Raw genomic sequence first — 17,456 nt, forward strand, 5'->3', positions numbered from 1 at the left:
GGGGAGGGGAGGGGAGGGGAGGGGAAGAGAAGAGAAGAGAAGAGAAGAGAAGAGAAGAGAAGAGAAGAGAAGAGAAGAGAAGAGAAGAGGAGAAAGGACATCAGTGCAAATCTAGAGAATCAAGACAAAAAAAACATGATAACAATAAAGGAATAAATTAATGAAGTAGAAAAAAAACCATAAAAGGGAAATGAATGAGACTGACTACCTCTCCTGAAGACATCAGTAGGGTAGACAAGTCTCACATGTAAAAGGAAACGTTGGAAACAGGTATCACTGAAGGTATGGTAAGAACGGCCAGGAAGGTAAGAGCAATGGAACTACATTATGAACAGGAATCAGTACTCCATCTAACCATGTAGAATGAAAATGTAATTTTTCAGAAACACCAAGTAATCCAAAGCTGGAAATGAAATCAAAACATAAGGCATATTTTTAAAACTGAAAAAATTTCAAATGACAATTAAAATTCCTTCCTCAAATAAGCCCTGAACTGAGTGGATTTTTTTAAAAGGCATATTTAGTTGAATTTTGAAGGAAAGTATAATCCTAGTTTACACAAGAGCTTTCATAAAAAGAAACAAAAATGTTGGAAAAAATACTACCACTTTTATGAGGAGTTAGCAAATTGAATCAAAAGGAAAAATATAAAGTATGTCAATAAACTCCAATAGTACACTCCAAATGCCATAGATAACCCATATCTAAGATCACTCCTCAAGGAAAAAGAGGTTTGGTAGCTCAAACATTGTCTACTTGATTCAAAACGATGATTCAAACTTTGTCTCTGTAACTCCTTCCATGGGTGTTTTGTTCCCAATTCTAAGAAGGGGCAAAGTATCCACACTTGGGTCTTCGTTCTTCTTGAGTTTCATGTGTTTCGCTAATTGTATCTTATATCTTGGGTATTCTAAGTTTGTACCCCCAGGAGCTCCTGTTTCTAGCTGCATATGTATCAGAAGATGGCCTAGTCGGCCATCGGTGGAAAGAGAGGCCCATTGGTCGTGCAAACTTTATATGCCTCAGTACAGGGGAATACCAGGGCCAAGAAGTGGGAGTGGGTGGGTGGGTGGATGGGTGGGGTAGGGTGTGGGGGACTTTTGGGATTGCATTGGAAATGTAAATGAAATAAATACCTAATTAAAAAATTAAAAAAAAAAGATTATTCAGAGAGACAGAATCACAAGGTTACATTTCTAAAATTACATTGAAATAAAATGTTCATGAATAATGAACTTCAATTTACAGCCAAATTTGTTTACGCAGTAAAATCCATAGCAATACAAGCTGTGAATTTTTTTTAATGAAAAGAAAGATGGGCCAATTAAGTGCAATAGAGACTTTGAAACAGACTCATACATTCCCTAGGAGCTGGTATGTAATGGGTGTCACACTAGAAAACCAGGCAAGAATGAACACTTCAGTGGCTGCTATTAGAGAAAATGGCATGCTGTATTCCTTTAAAGGTATTATGAATCTATATGCAAAAAAATCCAAGTCTGTGAAAGACAAGTCTAAAAGTCAGATCTAGAATCCTAACATAAGAAAATGGAAAATAAAGGACCCAAATATAGCTGTCTCTTGTGAGACAATGCCGGGGCCTAGCAAACACAGGAGTGGATGTTCACAGTCAGTTATTGGATGTATCACAGGGCTCCCAATGGAGAAGCTAGAGAAAGTACCCAAGGAGCTAAAGGGATCTGCAACCCTATTGTTGGAACAACATGATGTACTAACCAGAACCCCNGAGCTCTTGTCTCTAGCTGCATATGTATCGAAAGATGGCCTAGTCGGCCATCAATGGAAAGAGAGGCCCATTGGACTTGCAAACTTTATATGCCCCAATATAGGGGAATGCCAGGGCCAAAAGAATGGGAATGGGTGGGTAGGGAAGTGGGGGGCGCTATGGGGGACTTTTGGGATAGCATTGGAAATGTAATTGAGGAAAATATGTAATAAAAATATTAAAAATCAAAAAAAAAAGAAAATGGAAAATATCATTTCAACCATAGGGGGGCGATGAGTGAATTCATCTATACTTTGAATTAAGGAGAAAGAGAATGCTAAATGATCAGCAGTTATTGCACAAAGCGATGTTACACCTCACTATAGTAAGACAGTAAGACCAACCAACCAAACCAACAGACAAAGAACTAAAATCATTTTTAAAAGACCAAAACTCAAAAGATCAAAGATGGCTTTCTGATGAAAATTTGTAAACATTTTGAGCGGAATGGTGGTTGGTTGGTTGGTTGGTTGGTTGGTTGGCCTGGTTTGGTTTATTGAGATAGAATCTCCCTTAAGCCAACCTGAAACTTCACCAAGTTGTCCAGGCTGATCAGAAATATGACAATCCTCCTGTTTCTGCCTCCTGGCCTACATATTATTTAGTAATACTGTTTAATTGCAAAAAACCTGGAAACTATAAAGGTATCTTTTTGTTCCCTCTTAGTTTAGTATTAATAAGATAAAGATCCTAATTTGTATTATTTTTAATTACAAATATATTGAGACTTGCTTTATGCTATTCTAGTTTGGTGACTATACTATGTACAGTTTTTAGTAATTTGGTGTGTACCTATAAATATCAATTAGATAAAGATATTTGATAATCACTTTGAAATCTTATATATTTTTCCTGATTTGTTTTTACTTACTTATTGTATAAATTATCAGAAGACGGATGATGAAATTTTCAGCTATAGTTATGAATTATTTTGGAAGTTTCTATATTAGTTGTATCAACTCAATTTATTTATTTTTAGGAAATAATGTATGTATTTTATTTTGTAACAATATTTTCAGTCTTTCTCATAAATTGATCATTTACCAATTTTTTTCTGGTTCCTTTATTTTGAAATCTGTTCTATCAGATACTATCACAGTACATAATTATTTTATACTTGTGATTTTCATAGTACTCATTTTTTACCTGTTTATTTTCAATATCCAGGACTTTACATTTATAGGGTATTGCTTGTAAACAGCATATAATTTAAAATTACAACCTGCATTTTTGTGGCTCTCTGAAACAATTTTTACTTAATAGAAAATGGACCCATCATCTTGGGTTTCCTTTTCTCTTGAATAGATCTTGTCTGTTCTTGGTTTTTCTTTGTCTGCATTCTTGCTGGAGAATCAAGTCATTTTTATTCTATTTAGTCTTAAATTTTGACACTTATCCTACTACTACTTATGTATATGTGTACGATTGTGATTGCTGTGAAGAGTTTAATGTGGATCTCCAACTTGTTCCCACCTTCATTCCATGAACTTCACTATCTCAGAGAAAATGCAAACATTTTAGCTGCATTTTCCATTCACCTCTGCCTGTCCTTTGTGACAACACAGGCAGGAAGTTGTGAACACATAACTGAGGGTGCCAGCTTCCCTTTTACCCATTCTTCCTTCCCTGCCATCCCACAGAAACTGAGTACTCAGACACTCCTTAGTAAGTCTCCTGAATACTGAATTCCACCTCGGAACTTGCTTTGTAGAGACTCCATCTGCCCAGTCAAAGAATAGCTAGGGATTTCATATACCGCTAGAAATCATCAATGTGATTTTCACTCAGACTCTAGCTAGTCTGTCTTTTCAAAGTCCTTGCAAGAAGTGCTTGCTTCAATTTTTGGCCTCTGCCACCTTTTCTTGTCTAGTCACAATCTTCTATATTCACTTTTGTCTCTTGTTTTGAGTATAACAAGTATCCCCAAATACTAAGTTCTAACACCAGTCATTTACTTGTGCAATCATTAAACATTTTTGAACAGCACAAGGAAGCTTTGTCTGGTACATATGTCCACAAGCACACATGGCTTCTGCCCACAAACTCCGTATAGGTCATAGGACAGAAAAACAGATACTTAAATAGAAATAAAACAATGATGTGTGCGGATACTATTGTAGAAGGGAGCACAGAGGAAGAAGTGTGACTGTCATAGCTAGGACTTTGGAGCAAAGTCCATGAAAGACTCAGATTTATAAAGAAAATGATTTGACTTAAGTCTTCATGGGGAACTATGTGTTTATTGGGGAGACAATGTGGAGGGGGGCATTGACAGAGAAGAAAAGCTATAAACCTTCTACCAGTTAGTTATAAATATATAAAAATGCTGGTGCATTCCTGCACTGAAAGCATTCTGTTACAACTAAAAAGAGTAAAGGGGTGTGTGTGTGAGTATGTGTGTATAAAGGAATATGGAAGATGAGATAAATAGAAAAATTCTGCTTAAGATAAAGTTCATGTTTATTTTCCTATGATCAGTCAGGACATTTCAAGTCCATAATGTCAAGCTGAAAATGGTTATCCATTTATGTTCGAGTTCTCCCAAAATGCAATACACTATTCACACAGAGTAGTGTTTAGTAAGTAGATGTAATAAGTGGATGTTGGGGTGAGAGATATGGCTCAGTCATTAAAATGTTTGCTGCACAAGCATGAGGACTTGAGCTTGGATCCCATCACCCCTGGGAAAAGCCAGGTGTGGCAGCACACATCTGTTATTCAAGCACTGAGGAGACAGAGACAGGAGCTCATTAGCCAGCCAGTACCCTGGCAGAACTGGTGAGCTCAGATTTAGTTAGTGATGCTACATCAGAGGAAAAAAGGTGAAGAGTGACTTCAAAAGATATATGACCTCCTCCACATACATAAGCACACATGCACACTTACATACATGAGCATATACATGAACATATACATACATACAAGCACATACGTGCATTGCGTCATGGTGTGTAAGACTTTTAATGCTGGTTCTCAACCTTCTTTGACTGAGAAACACTTAGATTAAAGCCGACTATTGCATATAGCTGGGAGAAGCTTTCCACCAAGGACTGACTGAGGAGAAAGCACTTGCCCTGGAGTTGGCTGTCACCATCTCATGTGCTTGGGTAGTGAAAGTATAGGGGACCAAACAGGAAGAAGCCGTTACCACAGATGTTCTTTCTCTGCCCTGCTCTACCACCCTACCCCTTGGCTCCACAACAGACTAAATCCTCCAAATCAAGAACCAAAATTAGCTCTTTCTTCCACAGTTTGCATCCGACATTTTGTCAAAGTAACAAAGCCTGAATAACATCCTGCTGAAATAAGATAAACAGTTATAGATATCTTTAGTAGTAACTACAAACATGATGTAGACCAGGGGCTAACACAGTGCAGCCTACAGGCCAAAACTGACCCAATGCCCATTTCCATAAGGCTGTGGCCTAAGATATATATATATATATATTTTTTTTTAGAAAGCTGAAAGATAACACAAGCACAATATGAAAAGTATATAAAATTCCAAGTTCTGTTTTTAAATGTACAAATTATATATATAAGTTTACATAGTTTCTAACTTTATTATAATAGCTATGTTAAACATTGTTGATATGGGTGGTGTGTCCTATAAACTTAAAATATTTTATAACTGGTTCTTCGTAGAAAATGTCTCTTAACTCATGTTTTGCAAAGGAAGGACCACAGCGTTTGGAATAAACTGGATTTAAATCTTAATCCCATATATGCTTTTACTACTTATATCATATAAACGCTCAGCATCTCTGAATTTTAAAATAATCAGTTTTGAAGTGTGTAAAATAAATACTATGAGGAACAGAATATATTTCAACACGTGTTGGGGTTTTTCCCTCTTCCCATGGTGTTAGGGATACTCATCTGAAATCTCATCAATTAAATATACATTGCATGTCTTGTCCGAGATGCCTGTTCAATGTTTAGCTGGTTGACAGCAAACAAAGCAAAGAAAGAAATTATGGTTAACAGGCTTTAGACTTGTGCAGAAAGGATTTCCAGGCAAGTAGTCCATAATTCATAACTGATGTGGAGAGCCCTGGTATTTAAAATACTGTGAACATGTTGTGGTTTCTGTTAGGATTGCTAGCCAGTCCAACCCAAGTGAGATCATTTCAAACTGGAGACAGTTTAAAGCCATAGAAAGGAACATGAATATATGATCTTGCACATGGTGACTGACTCCTTGGGAACCAAACAATTGGTTATTGAGTGTCTGTATCTCAGATGGTTTCATTTGTTTCCACATTATTTATATTCAAAGTAGTTTCTTTAAGAATGAATGCCTTCTGTGGCTCCTGCTAATGCATGGGGAGTTTGACAAAAACCAGAATTGATCCTCTCACCCAGACTTATTGATGTGCGTGCAATCTTTCAAAAATTGAGAACAAATGCAGTAAAACAAGAAAAGACACCTTCCCTTTCGTGTGCATTTGTGCTTTTGCTTTCTTCCTTTAGTTGCTCTCCCTTGAGTATTCCCAGTGGTAAGTTCTGGGTGTGGTATGCTGTAGGTGCAAAGTAAATGCTGATAGAATGAGCAATGGAGTTTAGAGAGGAAAAAAAAAAAAAACTCATGTGATTATTGTTAAGACACGGGAATCTGAGCTTCCCAGTTACCACTTTATTCTTAGGTGACGTAGAAAAAGCACTTCAAATCTTGGATGCTTTCTCCATCTGTAAAATAGAAAACACCTCTCTTGTCACTCACAGTGATTTGTAAGGATGACAGTGAAATGCATATAAATATGCATTTTGTAGACTCTAGGTGACTTTAAATGTGATTTTTCATTGTAAATAATAAAACACTTGTGCTATATCCTGTAAAAAAATTCTTCTACTCTTGTTCTATTGGTTGAAGATTGGAATTAAAAAAAAAAAAAACAGCAGGAGAATGCTACCTCCGTAAAATTGGCTAAAAAGACAGAACTTTTATTTTGGCAAGTAGCATGTGACTGAATGAAAGAATTTGGAAATATTTTTTTAAAACTAATGTTTTCCAGTACTGTTGTTTTTCACTTGTGTAATAAATTTGTCTCTGATTCACTGCATACAAATCATATCTGTGTATCAAATCAAGATTAAATTATCCTAAAACAAAGAGTAAAGGGCCAGAAATTCTGCACTGCTTGGAAAATGTTTTGTTTAACATAGCTTATTTTCAAAAGTTACTTCCTAACTTATTGGGTACCATACAGATTCATGAAATCAATATTTAACTAAATACTTTATACACTAATGTAACTTTTGGTATGATTGGTGATTTTGCTCTAATACAGAAATGTTTCGTGTAGGCTGTTTTCGGCATCAGGCAAGGAGAAATGAGTGGCTACTGATTCTAGAGCCTAGCCGGAGCTAGTGTGGATTTATAAAATTACATGCTACACACACTCTACAAGTAATGATTACTTGTAGAGTAAGAATAGGATATATACCCAAAATCCAAGAGGTAGCTACTGGGGACTAATTGAGGTTCAGGTTGAGATTTCTGCTTCTAGATATAACTGAGTAGCTTACAGTCAAACAAATTCATTCTAGCAGAAATATTTAAAAATAAAAATTAAGTAAGATCATGATGAAGTTGATGCTTGAGAACAAGCAAGTCCATCAGGACAAAAGAGCTTGATATTTCAAAAGGAAAGAAATCACAATTTAAAAAAACTGGCATTATCTCTGAAATATTTTTAATATCCAAAGCAGTGCAAAGTAAATGAAGAAAGGACTAGCCAGAGAGAGGCTCAAGTTCAGGAGGGGTCCTTGGCAGGCACATGTTACTGAGAACATGGAAGTTGGAGACTTTCAAGGTAGAGGGCCCAGTTCAAGCTTTGCATGGGGGGGAGGGATTCTTAGAACAAAGGAAAACCACTGAAAAATGGATCTGAGCTCACAGAAATAAGAACAGAGGCTCTAGTCTTTTATTTGGGGCAGTATTTCCCAAATCTTAATGCATATCTTAATAGATTTATGTTGAAAAGAAGACAATGTCAGCCAACATCTCTACAAGGTGCTCAGTGTCTGATGTTCGGTTAAGGTTTCATTCCTTATGACAGAAGAGAGAGGACAGTGAGTGTAAAAAATAGATCATCAACACACAACAGCTCAGATCACTAAGGGATTGGCATTAGCAAGTGCACACCGAGGTGGTTCTAATCTGTGTATTCTAAAGTATACAGTAAGAAGACGTTCTTTAAAGAAAATGGGAATATACAGGGATTAAATAGGTATACCTCGAGATTACGAAAAGGCATACTTTTCCATTAAGAAAGATAACTTATAAGAAAAATGGAGAAATTCAAAGACATACCCTGGCAACCTCCAGTGTGCATAGTTCACATATCTACAAATAGTGCCATAAAATTAGCTTAACTAAAGCCAGTGACTCATCCACATGACTCAAATCAAAGTGATACAATACACTAATAGCAACTGAATAAACATTCCACTGCCAATCTTGCAACAACAACAAAAAACAAACCTCCTTGCAAGTAATGGGTGTGAATTCTGAGCAGTAAACTATTCCCGTCCTTGCTGATGTCAAAATGACTTAAATGGGAGCTTGATTACAGCAAGCTCTTAGTGACTGGAACTGTTTTCCTTCCATGATCTTTTCTCCTTTCACTCTCTGTCTTCTCTCTTCCATAATACAGAATGAAGCTTTGATTTGGCTTAAAGAGACAATAACACCCATGTTGCTGCACATTCAACTTGCTCCCAAGTAAAAAGTAATACATGTGAATCTGCCAAAAGAGGAGATTAAAATGCAGCAAAGAAAAATGATAATACTGCAAGTAAGAGCTGATCAATGGACAATGGGGTTGTGGAAGTAACCAGCTCTGAGAATGGTGGCTCAGGAGATGCAGGAGAAGAAAGTCAGGGAAACTGCAGTCATCACCAGAAACAGGGAACTTAGGTTTGACAGAAAGAACAAGACTTCCTAGAGCAGTGCATCTCAACCATCCCAAATGCTGTGACCCTTTAATACAGTTCCTCGTGTGGTGGTGATCCCCAGACTATGACGTTATTTTCATTGCTACTTCATAACTATAATTTTTCTACTGACATGAATCATAATGTAAATACTTTTGTAGATAGAGATTTGCCAAAGGTGTCACGACCCACAAGTTGAGAACTGCTGTCCTAGAGGATCCAATATAAAAAAAAACTAAGTTCATGCTAAAGGAACTCTTGGGGTGTTCACACCAAACAAGTGAAGAGTAAATGCCAGAAGCTGGTCTATGGTGATCTGTATAAGCAAGCCATAGAAAAGTCACCATCATAAGAAAATGCTAGCTTTGTCAGTCATGTAAGCTAAGACAAAGGGGTCTCATAAGAAAAAGGCAAGCAAAGGTAAAACGAGCTAGTTATCTTTGGGACTTGGCAAAGAAATATAACACATTGATTCTCTGTCTTGCCATTGTTCAGAATGAACTGAAGAGTCAAGACAGCTCTGTTATATTTACTCTCCCACAGATGCTTAATCTGAAATACAGGAGCATTGGAAGTGAAAAATGTCTTAGAGGCCATGAAGCAATTATAATCTTTGTATTTATTATTGTTACCTTTGGCTAGTCATTTTTGATTTCACAATGTCATGTGAAGCAAGGGCTGCTTCTCCTGCCTGTGTGTGTGTGTGTGTGTGTGTGTGTGTGCGCGCACGTGCGAGCATGCACACGTGCACATGCATGGGCATGTGTATGAGTGCATGCATGTGAATGTGTATGTGTATATGTAAGAACATATATATGGGACAACTAAAAGACCATTATCAAAGTATTATTTTAAGTTATCAGAAAAAGAAACACGAGTTTAAAGCATAATTGTAGCTCAATGGTTGAAAACTTGTCTAGAATATGCACAGCCCTGAAAACAAAACAAAAACACTGCAGATAATTAAAAATGAAAGTGTACATTTCTTTGGTTGGTTATATAAAAACTTAGGAAAACCCTATCAAGACTTAACAAAAAACAGCTGACAAAATTCATACAAAATTTAAAGGATAATAATTAAGATAGCTAATACATTCTGAAGGAAAATGAAGGATCTTTACAACTTACACAATGGGATTTAAGACTGATTAGAATGTTTAGTTCTGAGAAGTGTACTAACATTGCAAAAAATACATGAACTAGTATAGCAAAGTGCAGAATCAATAAATATAATATAGTGTCAATAAACAAGCCATCTTATGCATACAGCTGCAGGTTTTCCACATGGTAATGGGTTTGAGTTCTCTAGATCTACTAAGCATTAACAGGGAAGAGACTGAGAACCTCTACCTTACTCAATGCACAAAAACTTCAGAGGAGTTGGAGATGTAAATATGAAAAAGTTGCCCATAACCTATCTCAAGTAACAACAACAACAACAAAACAGTCAAAATTGTGCAAAAGAAAGAAATCTACTCGATGCATTTGCAATGCCACAGACAAGCAGCGTAGTGGAGTCTTTGTGATAGTGATATTAAACACCATGTGCCTCTATTTCCATTGGTTAACTAGGGTATTTGAGCTATCTGTTTCTAACTTTACATAGTTGTGGTACCTATCACTTTCCTAGAGTGATTACCCATAGGAAGTCTAAACTTCAGAGAAAGATGAACGTATATGTAAGATGCAAATACTTTGAGATAACAAAAGGAGAGTCTCTAATGAATCAATCAAATGCTGAGTTTTATCCATACACTTGCACACATGTGTGTCTCAATTTACAGGGTTTACAGATAGATATTTAGGTCACTTACTTCAAGCCAAATTTCATTGTCCTTCTGCAGGCTATCTTTAGCCTGCTCACTGCCTGCATCCTGGTCTTTCATCAGACTGAAGACACAGGGAAACCAGCCAGGAAAGGGATGATATGGGGATGAATCTGGTCGCCGTGAAGTACAGATCTGAAATTCAGTAACAATTCCAAATTAAGTATGTCGTGCAAGAAAATAAAGTGAAGAATTAAAGTGAAGAAAGCACTCTAGCACAACACCCACTGCTCTCCCTTCTAAGTGCCTAATGTCCACACTAGTAGATACAGAATGCAGAAAATCCACAGTTCATATAGAAGAATTTCTCAATGCTGTTACCCTCAAGATGTATCTTGTCAGGGCAGAGAAACATAGAGGACAACTCCCTGTCCATCATCAGTGTGGGACCATGCCCAAAGAACCATTCAGGCACACTTCAGGTAACTGATCCAAGGGTTCGCTTTGCGACTCTTTTCAGGAGATGGTTAGGTCCTTATCAATCAGCATCAACTGACCCTGTAGGGAGGATACTTAACCAGGCAGACAGGGAGTGCTTGGCTTGGTAGAGAACCCAAGAAGCACAACTCCAGGAAATATCTCCCACTACAATTAAAGAACACATTTAGGCTAGACTAAAAGCCACTTCAGAGAGCTGCCATGAACTCAGAATCTCCAGTTCTCCTGACTCTGTCACTGAGCACCAGATCTCCAAGGAGATGAATGGCATGACTTGGCAAAGAGAATGTGGCAGAAAAGGCTAGTTGCCTCATTGTATCTTCCTGCCCATCACCTTTTCATTAACGAATTTCAGCTTTGTTCAAAGTTACCCAGTTATGTAAATGTTATTTGCTCATGGTTTCCTACAAATGAGGGTGACTAAATAGACCAGTAAGATAGAGGTAAAAATCTAGTGTTGAGCTTCCAGAAAATTTACCATTTTCCCAATAAACATGGGCAAAAACTCGGCTATTGTGCACAAACATCCCTATGACCAGATCTCTTCACCTCCCTCCATGTAAAGGTAAATGCAAGGTTATGGGAGCACAGCTCAGTGACAAAGCATTCAGTGACTGAGCTAGGCCCTGAGTTCAAACCCCAGACAACACACACAAACAAACACACACATGAAATGTTGATTTCATGCTTACAGTAGCAACAGCCGTTTTAGTAGCAAGAAAAAGGAAACTACAGACTAAGAATAGAAGTTCTGGAATTTCCACACTGGCATCCTTGATGAGACACTGAGACAGGCACCTTGAATAGCTCCTTCTTCTACCTATTCAGAAATGCCTCCTCAAAGCAGGAGTTTGTAATACAGCTCTTTCATGCTGGCCTACAATACCCAGAGGCCTGGTTTTATCTCTGAAGACTATCTTGACCGTTGGTTGGAGAATCTATTTGGTGATGGAACCATCAGGAATGGTACCAAAGAGTCAATTGCCCTTCATATTGTCTTTAGTATTCAATCTCAATTCACCAATCCCATTAGTATAGTCTCTGAGAGTCTTCCCAAGATCTCCTGCTAGGAGAAAAAATCCAAAGAATTCACTCAATTCACTTTAACTACTAACTCTAGCACTTCTACAATAATACTTTAAATAAAAATTACTCTCCACTGGTCTGTTATATGCAAACGGTATCAATAAATGTGGACTCAAAGAAGTTAAGTGATTTGTCCAAACTCATATACTAACAGTAATAGCAGTGGGTCCAGCTGTGTAATTCAGACTTTATGATCTCTTATATTGTTGCCTTTTATCCATTCACACTAACCTTCAACACATGTAGAGACTAAACATAGTTTATGTTAAACTTCAAGGTTCTTGCATATACCTTGAGTTACATGATTGACATTGTTGAGGTCAAGTATTGTGTATGAGAAGTACTGGATTTTATGACTACACTAGAAGGTTCTCAGCTAACATTATATTTTTCTGAACTTCGTGGGGGCAAAAAGGGGTGATAACATCTTGGATAAAGTGCAAGCTCCCAAACATCCAGACAGCCATGACTCCATTCTTCTGGCTTAACTTACCATTGAATGAGGTTCTCCTGTTACCAGGGAAACAGGACACTTCTCCTTGTCTTCATGGTAGGAATAAGCCTGGCTAGCCCACTGATCCAAGTATCCTTCAGGAGTATGGAGACCACAGTCTGTGATGATGATTTCCTTCTCAAAATCTTCACAAATCCCATCTCCCTCATACCTGTAGCAAAGGCTTGGCTCTCCTGCAAAAACATGGATAGCATTTAGGACTTTTTTTTTCATATCTTTTAGGGGAAATTTAAAATGAGAGTATTCCCAGCAATTCTTCAACTCTCTAAAGACAATCTTGTGATAATTGAAGAGCGCAGTACCAGCCAAAACTCCAACCCCAACACTGTTGGAGAGGAGGGGTTCTTCACCCTTTATGAGGGAAGAAGCAGAATGTAATAAACTTTTAGGAGAGATTGGACTTGGGAGAGCAGGGTAAGGAAGGAAAAGCACTTTAAAGTATATGTAGGGAACAGGCTGATTTGATTTGATTTGATTTGATTTGTATTGTTGGGATTTAATGCGACAGAGTCTTAGGTAGCCCAGGCTGGTTCTGAACTCCCGATCGTCTTGCCTCTTGAGTGTTACAATTACAGGCATGTGCTACCATGTCCAGTCAAGGTACTTTAGGAAAATCTGAATGAGACTCAGAATATGTTAGAAATACATGGGAAATAGAATTTAAAGAACTAGTATAATGTAGATGGATTTGAGCCTCCTTCACTGTTTTTTTTTTTTTTAACATTCAATTATTTAAGGAGTTCTTCACCAAATTAAGATTTATTTTAAATTACTTGACGCTGAGATGTTTTTCTCTCGCATATAACTTCCCAAGAACTGTGTGAAAGTGTGCTGCATAGATTCTGGCCCACAGAGGCTGCAGGTCTCTCAGCTTAGGATAACCATGAGGTGTGCAGTTTTCTTTTTGGCTTCTATTGTTTGCTTTATAAATGAAAAATACACATCTAAATGAGTTTGTCTGACTTGAAAAGTGACCCTGATGATCTATGGGGCTTGATTTGAGCTAGAATTACAAAATATAGGCCCATTTTCTCCCTTAGCCTGTACCATCTCATACTGAAGCAGAGCACACAAACAAGACAGGAATAGTTGGGGTAAACTGTCAGAGTAGAAAGATGACCTGAATGCACTGGGCAGGTTCTATCCCTCCACACAGGGCAGTTCCTACTAGGTGTATAGTATTGCCCCTTTGTAGACTGGCTTCTTTCAGTGTGGGAAGCTGCCCACCAAAATGTAGGGCAAGTAATATTGATAGCACAACTCAGTTTCCCATATCTACTTGAAGCAGTAGGATACTGAAATAGAATTAAGATTCAATACAAATTCACACTATTCAGTAAAAGTATTGCTAAGATTTATTATTGCAATGGCATACTTTTTCATTCCATTTTTTCTTCTTCATAGAAATTCCACAGATATATTCTGGTAATTTGTCAGCTGCTCACCTACATACAGTTATTATTTTCCTTAATAATTGCCTGAGATTTACCCTTCCCTGGTAAATCTCCTTCTGCATGCCATGCCAGCCATCCTTTACAGGACATGGTTCTAAGCCCATTTAAAGCCTTCATCTGCAGTCAATCAAATTTATGGCATCCTCGGTGTCTCATACAGCATATGTACATTTAAAACAACATTCCCGGCAGAGCAAGCTGCCCCTCTCTCTGCCTTTGTTATTATTTATGACAATTATATAAGTATATAATATAGTTTCTATCCATAACTCAGGGACTACTCCTATTCATTTCTTTTTTTTTTTCTTTTAATCACAGGGGGAAAAGCATTTTGTTTTTTTTGGGTTTTGTTTTTCTGAAGTTCCATAAAAAAATAATAAACTGCTTTCAAATCACATTTAAGATGCTCCTTCCAATCTAATATTTAAAAATAAAACAGTAAAATCATATGCTTAACATATGATAAATTTATTCATCAAAAAGATGTCTACTAGTAGGACATACCACATCAATTTAACTCAGCCAATTACTTAAATATAAGCTGAAATATGGTACTTAAGTGTAGTTATAGTAATTGTGATATAGTCTTACTGGAGTTGAGAGGCCGAGAAAATATGAGTCCAAAGATCAAATGAGATAGAGACAACATGAGTGCTGTTCTTGAGTTAAATGAGACTTGAGCCGCACTGGAGATGGCACAGTGTGCAGAGAATGTGTGCTTATTTTCAGTATGTGACCACTATGTGGCTACCAAGAAGAAATGATACAAACAGAGGTAGCATTAACAAATACTTGTGCACAAAAGAGGGGGGTAATTTGTTCGGTATACTCTGCACAGCCAGACCACATCTGGGGTATTGGATTCCTTTCTGGGCATTGATGGTACAAAGCATGCCAGGTTGGGGTAAATAGGAAAGGGTCTGGAAGCCTAATCACATGAGGGGGATGTTTGGATTGGAAAGGAGAATAGTGAAGAGGCATTTCAAATATCTGAATGGTAGTCAAATAAAACAGGAAAAAAATGTATCCTCTGAAGCTTCGTTGTACAAAACTCTCACTTGATTCAGTACAAGTGAAGTTTCATTCCAGAGCCAGCTTGGCAGAGCCCTTGTATACCCTTCAATGAGTCACTAAGATGGTCTGAGCCTCAATATACAAAATGAAAACTGGGAGATGAAAATTTGTATCAGAATGGGCTGTTGTTAAGCAGAATTATCTGTTTCAAGTACATTAATCATTGTCAGAGTTAAGTAAGCAGAAACGATGTGCCCATATCTCAGGATTGGATAGAAGCGACTTCTCTAAATGAAAAGCTGGACTCTAAACTACTCCTGATCCATCTATCTGGAAGGGAAAAGTCTCTTCCCGATGTTATTGCATTAAACGCACTAAGGTGCGTGTGATGCTACTTAACACATGGCATTCAGTGGATCATTGCTTGCATAGGGGAAAGGCTAGGGAGGCAGGAAGGTGATGCTAAGATTCTATGACACAGAGATTCGAAGCTGGAAAGAAGGGGTGCTACCATGTTTTATGTAGTAGTTAACACCTTAATAATAAGTTCTACATAGTGTAATATGCTACATTGTCTTAAGAGCTAAGGACACTGAAGCGGTTTCAAATACACTGATGTTTAAGACAAGTTTGATGTGGGGTTCTACTGCAGACAATTATTGCAATGTATGGGATGGGAAATCTTCTGAAACAGAGGAGCTTGTTCCTGGATAGTTCGTCATAACTAGGGAGAGTGTTGTGTGCTACCTCTCAATGCCAAGAGTTTAGATACGAAGTCATCTAGCTCCAACTTATCACCACTTATTCCCCAGGACAGGAAACACCAGCACCTTATGCTGGTCTTTAGGATCTCATCTACCAAACATAGATATCAAGAGATATCTTGCCTCTCCTCTGCCTTAGAATATTTCCTGACCCTAATTTGTATATAGAAACTACAGGATTGTTCTGCTTATCTGGCATTTTGGTATATCCATGAGCACCCAAGAAAGGCCTTGGTAAGGGCAAGCTAGGGACCAATACAATCTGTTTAGCATGAAATTCTAGATCTGCTCTCCCTTGACTTAAACCTTAAGCACTTTCAGATAAATAAGCAAAAATAAATCAGTTAAGCCTTTTGTGTCTCCGTTTAGTTTCTTCATGGTTAAAGTGAGAATTGAATTAGTGACTATATGTGAAGTATTTGGTGTTATTGCTTCAATTATCATTAAGACACAGGACACTAACAGTTCACAAAATAATGCACTGATACAGCTCTAAAGGTAAGATATAATCCCAACCCCATAGGCTCACCTGCACAATTGAAGCCTTCCTCCAGTTCACATGCTCTTGAGCACCCATCTCCATTCAACAGGTCTCCATCATCACACATCTCTCCGATACTCCTAGGAATATACATTTAGACACACATAAATGACTTTACTCATTCAGCTACCATAAATTCCTTTAAATTTCTCATTGTGCTTTAAAAATTAAAAGGTGTGTAAAAATGCATACTTAATAATCAGAAAATATTAAATGAGTAATATTTAAAGTAGATGTGAGGTCAGCAAAATGCTAGATTAGTATCATCAGAGTGTTGTGGGAATTCCTAGAAATCAAGTGAATCATAGCTCGAGAACATCTGGAAGAACTTCAGAAGTGTGCCTGGTGAAACACATCACCGGCCCCCAGGATAAATGGAGACTTGGAATTAGCTGATTTGTGTCTTTCAAATTTGCTGTATTTATTTATTAGATTCAGTGACTTATAAGAACAATATCATTGCTGTATACTGATAACCAATTATGGGAAATAGAATTCAAGAAAGCAATCCCATTTAGAATGAAAATTATAAAGTCTGGATGAAAGAAGCTAAGTAGAACAACACACACACATCCACACACACAGAGGATTAATATGTAATCTGGAAATTCCACTCCTGGGTATATCCCAAGGAAATAGAATTAGTATGTCAAAGAGTTGTCTGTATGTCCACGTTCATTGGAACATTATTCAAAATAGCTTAGAGATGGAAACTAAGTATCAATGGATGGAAAAAGAAACTGTGTCACACATCTAATAGAATGCTATCTAGTCTCAGGGAAAAATGAAATTCAGTGCTTTGGGGCAGCATGGATAGAGATGGAGACCACATTGAGCAAAGCAGGCACAGAGAGAGAAGTATCCTGTGACTTTGCTCATATTTGGAAAAAAGAAGTTGATCTCATACACATTGAAAGTAGAATGTTAGTTAACTGAGACTGGGGTGATCAGAGTAAAAAGAGTGATTGAGGAAAGAATTACTGGTGTGTTCTAAGTTACAGTGACATGGGAGGAAGTCCTCATATGCTACTACTCAGTGGACTGACTAAAATAAATATATGTAGTGTATTCAAGAAGCTAGAGAGAATTTGAAT

The 17,456-nt window shown here is 37.4% G+C and overlaps 1 protein-coding gene across 1 annotated transcript in view; it reads right to left on the reverse strand.

The window, feature by feature from the left end:
* Pappa2 (pappalysin 2) overlaps positions 1 to 17,456 on the reverse strand; it is a 235,288-nt gene that overhangs the window by 109,814 nt on the left and 108,018 nt on the right. The window contains exons 9-11 of the mRNA XM_021175322.2: positions 16,351 to 16,442; positions 12,569 to 12,762; positions 10,540 to 10,686 (exon numbers count right to left, since the gene is read on the reverse strand). Coding sequence (XP_021030981.1) covers positions 10,540 to 10,686; positions 12,569 to 12,762; positions 16,351 to 16,442 — 433 coding nt within the window. The remainder of the gene's footprint in view (positions 1 to 10,539; positions 10,687 to 12,568; positions 12,763 to 16,350; positions 16,443 to 17,456) is intronic.

This window comes from Mus caroli, chromosome 1 (assembly GCF_900094665.2).
Source record: "Mus caroli chromosome 1, CAROLI_EIJ_v1.1, whole genome shotgun sequence".
In the NCBI taxonomy this organism is placed as follows: domain Eukaryota; kingdom Metazoa; phylum Chordata; class Mammalia; order Rodentia; family Muridae; genus Mus; species Mus caroli.